General features: G+C 41.4%; 1 protein-coding gene across 2 annotated transcripts in view; it reads left to right on the forward strand.

Moving 5' to 3' along the window:
• ANKRD6 (ankyrin repeat domain 6) overlaps positions 1-13,363 on the forward strand; it is a 228,329-nt gene that overhangs the window by 137,569 nt on the left and 77,397 nt on the right. For both annotated transcript variants that reach the window (XM_068231138.1, XM_068231139.1), the window contains exon 2: positions 7,363-7,628. In XM_068231138.1, coding sequence (XP_068087239.1) covers positions 7,509-7,628 — 120 coding nt within the window. In that variant the 5' untranslated portion in view covers positions 7,363-7,508. The remainder of the gene's footprint in view (positions 1-7,362; positions 7,629-13,363) is intronic.

Here is a 13,363-nt window from a genome sequence, read left to right on the forward strand (position 1 = left end):
AGCTATAACTGACAGCAACTGATATTTTACTGACAGCAACTGATATATTTCAGATCTGACAAAATATTGTCAGAACTGGAAGGGATTATTGTCAGAAGAAAATGGTGAGCTTCTGAGAGGAACTGATGGCAAGGTAACTATGTAATGTTCATTTGAAGTTACGTCATGTGTTTATTTTAAATTTTCACTCAGTACAGGTTCTCTTTAAGTTTGATGTCACAGCACAACGGCAGTACCGACTGCCAGTAATCCTTCTCCTGTGTCCACGCAGGCAAGGACAGGATGCTGTAGCGATATCGTGGTGATGTCGGACATGCAGACATTCTTTAGTCCAACGTCTTGCCTTAGCTCTTCCGGATCCACCCTCCACCAACGCCTGGACCGGCAGGAAGCCAACTACCTGGCCTTAAGTGTTGATGTAGACACTGAGCAGCGATGAACCCCTGGGACTACTGGGTGCACAGGCTTGACCTGTGGCCAGAGCTGTCACAATTTGCCATCCATCTTCTGTCTTACCCTGCCTCAAGCGTCCTGTCAGAAAGGACCTTCAGCACAGCTGGAGGCATTGTCATTGAGAAGTCGCCTAAGACACAAAAGTGTTCAGTACCTTATCTTTATCAAACTGAATGAGGCATGGATCTCGGAGGGCTACTGCCCGCCCGAATACGAAGGTCAGTCCCCACACACAGCATCTCTGCCTGCACGCCGTGTGACTGCCTGCCCCATGACTAAGTCGCTCCCCACACAGCATCTCTGCCTGCAGGCTGCTTGACTGCCTTCTCCGCCACCACCAACAGGGTCCAGAACTACAGGCGGATTCCTGAATTTTTAAGGCCGCTAGCAGCGGCCGCTATAGTAATTTTTCTGGTGCGTGTACATGCCTGCCTAATTTTTCTGGCTGCACTGCAGCTGCAACAACAAAACAAAAGGCATATACATGTGTCAATTTCCCTTCGTGATCGTTACCTTGCTGCGGTGAAGGGGCTTGCGTATCACAATGAAGCATGACCGACGCCTATATGAGTGTCTCGAGGGGGGGCGGGGCCACACCCAAGATAATAAGGTTGTTGCTTCATTGTGGACAGACCAAATTCGATCATCTGGACAGTCACTGTTCTGTCATTGAGCTACCTCAGCCCGGCAACCATATGGGCTGGAAAGCTGCCATCACCTGCACTTTCGTCATGGTGCGCACCAGTCCAACACGGCCGTCACTACACAAACAGCTGTGTGCGGTGCGTTACACAGTGAGTTTGGTCTGTCAGTGTGAAGCTGTACACTAATTACACTACCTGATCGATGTATACACATGCAAGATGTTTTAAAGCACTTTAGGCCTCCAATTTAGCATGCACTGTGATTTCTGCCCTTAAAACGCTGCTGTGCGTCAAATCCAGATCTTTCCACGGGACTTTTGGCGTGTATCCCGCTCCGCCATGCAAAAAATCAAATGTTAGACCCCTTGAAACATCTTTTCCATCACTTTTGTGGCCAGCATAAATGTTTCTAGTTTTCAAAGTTCGCCTCCCCATTGAAGTCTATTGCGGTTCGAAAAGTTTGCACAAACCGAACTTTTTTCGGATGTTAGCGTTCGAGGTTCGTGAACCTAAAATCGGAGGTTCGAGCCATCTCTAGTTAGGGATTGCTATATTCAGTACTTGCTCACGATAAGCTCTATTTAGGGCTTATGATGATATTTTTATCAGTGTTTTGCAGCATCTGGAGTTTGGTTCAATTAAAATCTTGTGAATCATGCAAAGTGTATACAGTTTGTTCTTGTGATTCATTTCCTACCGATTGTGGCAACTGCTCCAGACTGCTTTTTACCTTTTAACAGATCCATAAATGACAACACATTTTGTTACATTTTCATCCTCAAATAACTAACTGTAGTGCTTTCCATAATATATAGGGCCTGATCGCGCAACTCCGCGCGCAGCGCCCATAGGGTTTAATGGGCGCATCGCGCGCACTGCATTGTGCGTGGCGCTATTGCAAAGTTTTGCACGCGGAAATTTCGCGCGAGTTTCATTTTATCACACCTAAACTGAGTTTAGACGTGATAAAGGGCTTTTCACAGGCGTGCAAACACTTTGCACCGCTTTGTGAATCAGGCCCGTAATGAGTAAGTGAATATTCATTATCAAGATAGCCATACACTAGTTAATGCCAAGCTGATTGATCCCTATCTGATTGGAATTTGATAGGATAGTGATTGATTACTACCATGCGCAACAAGCTGAATTTTGTTTTGTTTTTTATTTCAGCAAAAAAATCTGAGTTCAACTGCAAGCATTAAAGGGGAATCCCAGCCTAAACAAACATACTGTCATTAAGTTACATTAGTTATGTTAATTAAAATAGATAGGTAATATAATATCTTACCCCCCCTGTTTTAAAAGAACAGACAAATGTTTGTGATTTCATGGGGGCAGCCATCCTTTTGGTTGAAAGAAGGTGACAGGGAGCATGAGACACAGTTCCAACTGCCCTGTGTCCTGATCATCTCTCCCAGTTGCGCACGCTAGGCTTCAAATCTCAAAATAAAAATAAAGAAAAACAAATTTGCGCCAAAACAGCAGAAGGTGAACAACATCAGAAATCCCATCATGCTTTGCACAGCATCAGGGGAAAATGCCCGAGCAGTTTTCTTCTGTGCAGCTAAAAATGAGGCTTGGGTAAGAAAAAGTTCTGATGCTGTGAAACGGTTAAAGAAACACCAAGCTTTTTAAGTTCTGCTGAGTAGATTTTTAGTCTGGAGGTTCACTTTAAACTGCATTGCAATGCTATGGCCCATCAATCCCCCACTGCACTGGCCCCTCCCCAGTCACACTAAGCATTTCCTACATGTCTCATTAGACTTACGATAAAGTGCACAAAATCGATTGAAAGTCACTCCATCAGATATGGTGAGATAACAGATTATAGGCAGATTAGAACAAGGTGATCAAATCTGCCAGAAAGTGACCAGAGAAATCGATCAGAGAAATAGGTGCCTGTATAGCTTTAGTCCTGATACACACTATGCAATTTTCACTTTGAAAAATGATTGGATTTGATCACTTGCTTGAACAGAATCCAAACGGCATATCGATATTGAAAATTAATGAAAAGACATACAAATGGAACTACATCAAGTATTTTGATCAATATTTTCCTACATGTGCGGTCTGCTTCCGATTGAGAAAGCGATTGCCAGAAATCAATGCCAAGCTCAAAATCAATTAATAGGCTGTATCCTTTTTTTTATTGCCAAATCCAATCATTTTCTCGATTAGAAATAGTATCTAAAATGAACATTGCATGGTGTATACCAGGCCTTAGTTGGTGTGAGGATGAACATATCCTTTATTAAAAACTGCCTTGCACAAATGCTGGTTCACTGTTGCAGTACTACTGCAATGCTACACTTTCTAATCATATTCTAATCAAATTGGCTTTGGTCTTGTGGTGTTAAAAAAAAAAGTGTCAGGTTCATTAATTCGTCGCCATGTACAAGGAAGACAAGTGCCAGGCACTATCATCCATCCATATTTACTCTAGCATAAAAAAAATCAGGCATAAGTGTAAGAATATATCTCCCAAGATGCTTGCCCGTATTGAGTCCAGGCTACAGCAGCTAGTGAAATGAGGCCTAGAAGACAAGCTGCCCCCACAGACATACTGTATATCACCCACTTAACTAGCAGTCACTTATTTTTATTACTAGACATAAAATTACACCTGTTGGGTGCACACAGAAGAAAGAAAGAGAAATGCATTTGAAATGGATACCTGTATTTACAGACAACATTGTACTATCTTCATGTTTTCAGTAGCTTGAAACTTGCCATTCTAACAAATTCAGGTGCTCCTCGATGTCTAATCTTCTAAAATATGTAGGGCAGTTTGAAAAAAAAAATGCTGAAATGAGTAGCGCATCCCAGCACGTTAAATAACCATTCATGAAACTGAATCACAAGAGCTAGAGGGGAAATTCCTTGTAGCAGCATGGCCATGCATTATATCAATCACCTAATGTGCCAAACTGACATCATGTACATTGTACATGCTGTATGGATGAATGCACCACATCAGCAGTAAACCTGATTTTATTATAAACCCTGATAAATAGTTTGGAGGCGTACGTACAAAAAGGGCGCCCGAACAAAAAGGGCGCGGGGTGTAAACTCTAAATAATAATTAATCATTAATAGGGTTTATAAAAATAGTGTGCTATATTTCGGGTACAAATAATGTTTAACAAAATTATAAATCATTAAATAATGTTTATGAAATCGGAAATTGTGAAAACGTTAATCTTCCCTGTTTCAAAAGTTAAACTTATAATTACGTTTATTAAAAAAAACAATAATATATGTTTAATTGTTATAATTGTATATTATTGTGAATAACATTCATTTATGGTTTGTTCTTATAATAAAATCTGAAAATATTCTTTATAACGATGATATAAATATAACTATGTTCGTAATAAGTGTTGTAAAACATTAGTAATTATTACTAAAATTTTACTAAAACTATACCTAAGCCTACTCTTACATAGAACCCTCCCTGTACCTATCCCTAACCCCTAGACCCCCCCCCCCCCCCCGTTGGTGCCTAAACCTAAGACCCCCCTGTTGGTGCCTAAACCTAAGACCCCCCTGTTGGTGCCTAAACCTAAGACCCCCCCTGTTGGTGCCTAAGTAACCCTCCCTGTACCTACCCCTAACCCCTAGACCCCCCGTTGGTGCCTAAACCTAAGACCCCCCTGTTGGTGCCTAAACCTAAGACCCCCCTGTTGGTGCCTAAACCTAACACCCCCCTGTTGGTGCCTAAACCTAAGACCCCCCTGTTGGTGCCTAAACCTAAGACCCCCCTGTTAATGCCTAAACCTAAGACCCCCCCTGTTGGTGCCTAAGTAACCCTCCCTGTACCTACCCCTAACCCCTAGACCCCCCTGTTGGTGCCTAAACCTAAGACCCCCCTGTTGGTGCCTAAACCTAAGACCCCCCTGTTGGTGCCTAAACCTAAGACCCCCCTGTTGGTGCCTAAACCTAAGACCCCCCTTTATTATGTGGATAATAATGTTTTACTAATTGTGGATGCAAAAAATATTTTGCAATTTACGTTACGTACTGATCGCTTTATTTTGTGAATAATAATGTTTTACAAACAGTAAGGGATAAAACTTTAAATAATGTTTTAATTATTTAAATAAGATAAATATGTTTAGTATTTTCATAAACGTTATTCGGCACGGGTGCATTTTATAAACGTAAATCACCACAAGCTCAGTTATAAATCATTAAACATCTCCGGGCGCAGTTTGTAAACTTTATTTAGCTCCGGGCGCCGTCTGTAAACTTTATTTAGCTCCGGCGCCCTTTTTTCCTGCTCGGCGCCCATTAAACGTTATTTATTATGGGAGTGAATGGCGGCGCCCTTTTTGTCCACTAGCTGCCTGCGCCCTTTTTTCCCAGCTCCAGTTTAAAGAATGCACCAGCAGCCCTGTGGTCACACTTTACTCTAGGGACCTGATTCACAAAGCGGTGCTAACAGTTAGCACGCTAGTGAGAAGCCCTTTATCACGCCTAAACTCTGTTTAGGCATGATAAGTTTAGGTGTGATAAGTTTAGGTGTGATAAGTTTAGGCATGATAAGTTTAGGTGTGATAAGTTTTTAGGCGTGATAAGTTTAAGCGCCAACTGGGTTAGCACCGCAGTGCACAGCTGATCAAAAGTTTTGCGCTAGCAAAGTCTGGTGCACTTTGCATAGAGTTTAATGGCGCTGCTTTGCGTGCGGGACTTTGCGCGCGATCTAAACTTATCTAAACTTATCATGCCTAAACTTATCATGCCTAAACTTATCATGCCTAAACTGAGTTTAGGCATGATAAAAATGGTTATCACGCCTAAAGTCTTTAACTGGGTTATCACCGCTTTGTGAATCGAGCCCTATATGTGTATGTGTGTGTAATGCATTTGTTATTTTACAGCAAGTTTAAATTCCAAGCTCCTTAAATCTACATTTTTACTTAAAACTGTGAGGATAAATATAGTGCAAGTACAAATGTATCTCCTCCTCCTCCAAACAATCTGCCAGTGTTTGTCTGCTGTTTCCATAGACATGAGATCATCACTTAATCATATTATCCTTCATCTGATATTATAGCTGCTTTAGATTCCTCTCGAGGCTCCCAAGGATCTCCAGTCCCACAGTGCCCTGTGTTAGTGTGGACCTTCCTTGGGGAAGTTACACTTGGCCTTGCCTCTTCCTGAACCCTGACCCTACCCTACACTTATGGTATAGCTTCACATTCATTCTTTCAATGAACTTACTTTATCCCTAAGCATCACAATATCCATCCCGTGGACATGGAGCAGCATGAAAGCAAGCAGAACCAAGCAAGACTTTCACGAGAAGCGTTATTGGCAGAATCTTCTTGGGTAGAGTTATTTGCAGAATATACTGTCTGCATTAGCATGCAAAGACATGCTAATGTCTCACCCACACTTACTCTTTTTGCTCGCAATCTGAAAACTCACGTCTTCAGGAAAGCTTACGCTCCTACTTAGGACACCTTGCCCACTGACCTAGGCCTAAGGCACCACAGGATCAAGGGCGGGTGGGCAGCTGGGGTCAGCTGGAGGGGCATCATCAGGCTAACTTTATGGAGGGGGAAGATGGTCATTTGGCTTCTTATACTAGAGGGCAGGGGGAGGGGTCAACTGGATACCTATACTGGAGGGAAGGGAAGGGCATCCAGCTATCTAAACTGGTAGAGGTGGGGAGGAGGGTCATCTGGCTACCTATACTGGAGGGAAGGGTCAACTGGCTACCTATACTGGTGGGGGGTATCTGGATATCTATACTGAAGAGGGGCAACTGCTGACAGTGGCCTTGGGCATTAAAGAGTACAAATCTGGCCCTGACTGTCCTATACCTTAAACGTTTAGACTGTAAGGCCTTTTGGCCAGGGCTCTCTTCCCCTTTTGTCTCACAATGCTGTGCTGTGTAATAAGTGTACATACGCCCACCCCTGTGTAAAATATGTAGTTAATTTGTTTACTGCATCAGGTTGTTATCTACTCTTGTATTGTATTAACTGTTGTATTGTTTATTTTTTATTCTTATACCCTGTATGCTGTTGTACAGCACCACGAAAGATGCTGGCGCTATATAAATCCTATATAATAAACCCAACTGTCCCTGCGTCATCCTCCTCCTGACATTGTATGTTAAAAAAGTGATTACCAAAAAAGAGCCGGAGTTTATTATTGCCAGGGCCTATGATAATTTTAGTTAACAAAATGTAACAGGAGATCAATATTTTTCAAAGGCTTTGCTCAGTTATGTTTTTTTCTTTTTTTCTTTCAGATCTGCAAGATGCCAAAGCTGAAGTGCATCATTCACTAGGCGTTCCACTCTCAAGTATGTAGCACTCCTTCTTCTCGGTGAAAATTGCCTGTAAATGAGCACATCATTATCCTGAACTCGTCCAGAGGACTTCCCTCTTCTAATTCATGAGCCAGCAGGATGTGGTCGCTGCACTGTCAGAACGCCTCCTTGTAGCTGCATACAAAGGCCAAGTGGATAATGTTGTGCAGCTTATCAACAAGGGTGCCAAGGTAGCAGTTACCAAGGTAACCAGAAACTGCATGTTCTTTTACAGATACTGAATTCCTACCAAGAAAACCACTTTTTATTTGTAAAGTATTTTTATTCCACTTTTAAAGGGATGAGGTTTGCATTTTCAAACATTTTAACTGTTTATAGGAGCAGATTAAAGGCAAGCTTGTAAATACGTGATTTGTTTGAATCAAAAAATTGTAGGTATAAAATGCAACAAAAAGATCTGCTTACAAAAAAAAACATTTCTAAAACTTTGTCAGCTTGTCGCTATGGTCTTTGCAGAAGTTGATTGGAATTTTGTGAAATGTATGGAGGGGGCAGTTATGGAGGGCTTTGTACGTAAAAAATGGTTATCTGGATGGATTTGTCTTCATCACAGTAGCTTTCTCAGGGTTATTGTAGGATGACAGAGTTGTCAATCATTGCAGAGTAGCAGAGAAATCAAGGTTGTTGATAAACGTAAAGAAGTGATTGCAGTGCTGTGCAGGGGGTACTGACATAGATCAACAGTTACACAGTAGAAAGGAAATTGAGCTTGTATTGGAGCAGAGCAGTAACAAATACAAGTTCCAGAAGATATCTGTTGTGTGTGTTTGTAGTGGACCACTGGGAAAGGTCAAAGCAAGAAGTTAGGACAAGGGTACCAAAAACAAGTCTAAAGGCAGTAGAATTGTAAATCTCTGTGGAATATGAGAGTCACTAATAATAATAGCAGGCATGTCCCTGGAAAGGAACTGAAGGAACCATGCAGAGAAGTGATCTATAAAAACATAGGCTGAGCCAGGGAGGTGGCAGCTGCCCGTGGTATTGGTGAGGCAATAACACATGGACACAGTGGTGGCTCCAGCTTCAGTGGCTGGCTGGTGGGGCCCATTTGGGTGATCAATATCCATGTTCGTATGGCAAGCTTGAGATATTTTTGCCTATGCCCATGCATGAACAATGTGAGCATTAAAACATGAGAGAAAGTTTATTGGTGAGTGACTTGGCGAGACTGTTCCAAAAGGAGAAACCCACCCTGTCATGATGTCTGATGCTAGATCTAGGAGTTTGACTAAATGTACATGTAGCCAAATTTAGAGAAAAAGTTAGATACTTCAATTGAGGGGAAGCCTCTAGAAACTCCTGAGGCTTCCTACATCCCCTAAAAGTTGCTGTTCCAGCGCTGGGACCTTCTTAACACAATTGACAAGGGCTTGTTGAATATGTAGGTGGGGTCTCACTCCTGCCCATGTACAGGCATGGCCAGACTGCACAGGTGCACCTGTACAGTAGCACAGAGAGGTGAAAAATACTGCCAAGATTATTCAGCGTATTTTCTTGCTTCCTGTTGGCTTAAAAGGCATTTTATTGATAAGGTGTGAAAATATCACCTAGGAGAACACGTAAGAGAAAAAAAATCAATTAAATAATGGCTGCAATCTCTGTTATTCATTCCTCACTTCATTTTCCTGAGGCTTAAGGCATGTACACACGCCTGATTCCTGCAAACGACGGGTCGTTCTGCTGAGAGTTTGCCAGTGTGTACAGTCTGTCGACAAACTAATAAGGCTGGTTTTGACTGATCCGCTCGGCGGATCGGTCAAAACCAGCCTTATCAGCCTGCCGATAGACTGTACACACAGGCAAATTGTTGGTAGAACGGCCGCCCCGCGGGCAGGTCTGACGACCCGTCGTTTGCAGGAATCAGGCGTGTGTACACGCATTAAGACATTGTTAATGCTAATTGATACCGTGTCTCCCACTGGTCTCTCACATGGTGGATTAAAAGCAAACCAGTGACTTTTAAAATCAAACGGTTATGGTAAATACCTCAGTAGGGGGAACCCTAGGGATGAAGCTTTTTAAGTCTGCCAGGGACCTCTTATTCTCAGTGGCCACGCTTCAGTCTGTGTACCAATGTGGCCGCACTGCACAGACACACCTGCACAGTAGAACAGAGCCGCTTGTGTATGAGTGGCAGTAAGTGCAGGAGAGAAAAGGGAAGGTGTGGATAGCTTCAGTACATACAAGATACAGACAGTCCTCGACTTAGAAACGACTTGAGTTATGTTTCAGAGATTATTATTATTATTCTTGATTTATAAAGCACCAACATATTCCGTGGCGCTGTACAACGTAGGAAACGAACATGGGGTACATAATAATACAGATAATAGTGTACCCCAATATACAAGATACATAATTAGTGACAAAATACAAAAATGATGCAAAATACAGAATACAAAATACAGGATTGGTGATGACAGTGATAAAAGTAGCATGATAAATAAAATGTATAATAATTTTCAAGACACAAAACGGGGAGAGAGCCCTGCCATTGAGAGCTTACAATCTAAAGGGAATGAGGGGGCAACAAGAGAAGGGGTTGTATACAACAAATATATAGAGGCTTTGTGTTTTAGGATACCTAGTAGGAGTGCAATTTGGTCTTAGGACAAAGGGAAGTTGCCTAAGGTAGAGCATATGCTTGTCGGAACAAGTGTGTTTTTAGAGAGCGTTTAAAGGTAACAAAGGTTGGGGAGTGACGGATGTGTTGGGGGAGGGCATTCCAGATAAGGGGTGAAGCGTGTGCAAAATCTTGTAAATGTGAATGTGAGGAGGTAATTCTAGAGGAGGACAACAGAAGATCATGTGCAGATCTGAGATTACGATTGGGTTGGTATCTGGATATTAGTGAGGATATGTACCAGGGAGAGAGATTGTGGAAAGCTTTGTAGGTTAGGGTTAGGAGTTTGAATTGGATCCTCTGGTTAATTGGCAGCCAGTGAAGAGCTTGACAGAGAGGGGAAGCAGAGAAAGATCGAGGAGAATGATGAATGAGACAAGCAGCTGAGTTCTGAGCCAACTGGAGCGGGGCCAGTCTGTTAGAAGGTAGTCCACAAAGTAGTATGTTACAGTAGTCCAGACAAGATATTATAAGAGCATGTATTATTATTTTAGTTGTGTCTTGAGTGAGAAAAGGATGGATGCGAGATATGTTTTTGAGTTGGAGATGACAGGAGCTGGTTAGGGAGTGAACATGAGGAATAAAAGAGAGAGATGAGTCGAATATTGCCCCCAACCACCGAGCTTTGGGAACTATTGTTACTTCAGGCAGAAAGGTGGACAGAGACGGTGGAAAAATGATTAGTTCTGTTTTACTCATATTAAGTTAAAGATAAAAAAAAAGTCGTTTTCATGTACAAAATATACAATACTGTTTTTTTTAATTGCATATGTTTGTTAAATGTTACAGTATTGCATAAGCTGTTAAAAGTAGTTTAAAACACTTAGCACACTGAAAACAACCAAAAAACATAGTTTATACTATATGTCCAACTCCAGAGTTGTCCTAAAGTATATCATTGATCCACATGTCTAATACAGGACTCAACTTACAAACAATTTCAGCTTACAATCAATCTCCTGGAATGATATCTGCTTGTAAGCAGGGGACCGCCTGTATTTTAAGTTTTTGGTTTAAACTTTAATTTTCTATATTTAAGTTCTTTATTAATATGTATACTCGATAATGCATCTCTTCACAGAGTATTGGTAATGAGCTGCACTTTAGTGAGCAATTGATTTCACAGAGCAAAAAAAAAGGGGGCTGCGTTGAGCAAAATATGGAATAGGGGAAATCTGCCATTTGACTCTTCCTGATGTATTGCGCATCACTTGTATCGAGTCCTGAATGGATGGCATTTTGTGTGTGATTTGTGTGAATACAGAGTTATGCTGTGAAATCAGCATAGCTAACAGAGAACATGTTTATCTCTAGTGACTGTGACTGCATTAAGTTATATAGAGATCTGTGCTCCTGGAAATGTGAGCCATGAAATACCTCTCAAAGGTGTCATAAATGTCAGCGTAGAACATTTCTTCAGCACTCACCTTGGAGAGCCTCCATTAACAACTATAGGATCATGCTGTTTGCATTACGCTACTGAATGTGGCCATTGTGAAAGCTATATGAAGCTGTTTGTAAATGATGTTTTTCCACAGCCATACATGGCATATGAAGGTTGTATAGTTTTCTATGCTGTAGTTATATGCATTTAGAATCCTATGAACTTCTCTGCATTCTAAGTTAATTACCAACATATAAATCATTAGATTTACATCAAGCAGCAGTTTTCAAAATCATTAAATCCAACCTTTCCAGTTTTAGATTTCTGGAAATGTGTCACAGTTGAGTAGTGAGGAAGGGATAGTGTTGCCCAATCAGGTTACAGCAAAACAAAGTTAGCAGATGTTCACAATAGATTTATGCTCTGATTCAGTTACTTCAGTTAATAAGTTATCTTTTCATCCATTACCATTTTACAAATGCTCTTTTTGGTTCATAAAAAACGGGTTAAGGATCTATGTAGCTCTGTTTGATGAACTCCTGCAATCACATAACCCCTTTATAGTGACTGGGTGCATACCCTAAAAGCACATAGCATACACCATGATTAGGAACCCTAGCAGGGTCCAAAGTTTTTACACTTTTACTGGTTCTCTTGGTAACCCTGTCTATTAGGCAGCAAGTGAACAGTTCTTGAAGGTGTTAGAAGAAATAACCAAGGATAAAAATTGAAGTAACATTAGCAAGAGCCAAATTGTGATAGCCACACCTTATGTTCAGGTCTTTGGGGATTTTCTGGTATGCAGTGGTTCGTACCTACCGAAAGTGGTTATAGGAAAGACAACATATGAACTGGTGTTGGGTTCTTGAGCACCCAAAGCTCTTTGTTGCGTGTAAGCAGTGTAGGCTAGCCTGTCTCGAATCAGGTAAAAGGGGTACCACTCGGCACTACCGTAGGCTTTAATTTGAATTACGGTTATAGGGGTGCATAGTGAGTAATTTGGGCGCTGGCCGAAGACTAAGCCCAAATTGGAATAAAAGGGGCGCAATTCGGCCACCAGCAATAGCTGAAAGCCGAATTGTATCTTGCCCCCACCGTACAGCGCTTGGGAGGGGGAATAGTAGTTGACGTCGCCGTGAAATTAGCCACAGCTTGTTGAGCCATTTTTCAACTCCACCTTGTGCCCAGATTTCCCCATGTCCTTTTTTCATGCATGCTGACTGCCTGGTCTGATCCCACAGAAGAGCACCTGTAACACAATTTTCTTACAATTGTATCGTTGGCCATGGGAGAATTGTGTCTTCCTTTGTATGAACCTGTAGATACATTAGGCATGTAAGCATCAAAAATATTTTCGTAAGGCGAATATTACCATGGTTGAGGTACAGGAATAACTGTGAACCCCAGCAACACAAATTTGGATCACTGGGACTCAGAGAAAAGTTAGTGTTTGGCCACCTGGGAAACTCCGTGATTAAGGTAAATATGAGGAACCAGATAGAACTATTAATCTGGAATGAATATCACTCTCAAAAAATCTGAATTGATGCCACTGTTGTGTTATAGTAAAAACACTATAGTATTTATGTACCTAGTTGTAGGGTATAAAAAAAAATTAATTGGAGGCTAATCTAACATGATAAAAACGAGTAGCATTAAAAGAACTTCAAGAATTAAAGGAAAATGTAGTAGGTTCTATGGGATCATTTACCAGAAATACATAAACCTCTGCATGATGAATAAACTTATAGAAAGATTATCAGTAACCACTTTCCCACCATGCTAAACACAATGAACTCTTCCCTTAAGGGAGGTTTCTGTCAGGGAGCCACTGATAGCAAATAATGGGCCTTTATTAGCACTGACAACTAGCTTATTCCAGTATTTACATAAAAATAAAATGTATTCACCAG

Source organism: Hyperolius riggenbachi, chromosome 4, assembly GCF_040937935.1.
Source record: "Hyperolius riggenbachi isolate aHypRig1 chromosome 4, aHypRig1.pri, whole genome shotgun sequence".
Lineage (NCBI taxonomy): Eukaryota > Metazoa > Chordata > Amphibia > Anura > Hyperoliidae > Hyperolius > Hyperolius riggenbachi.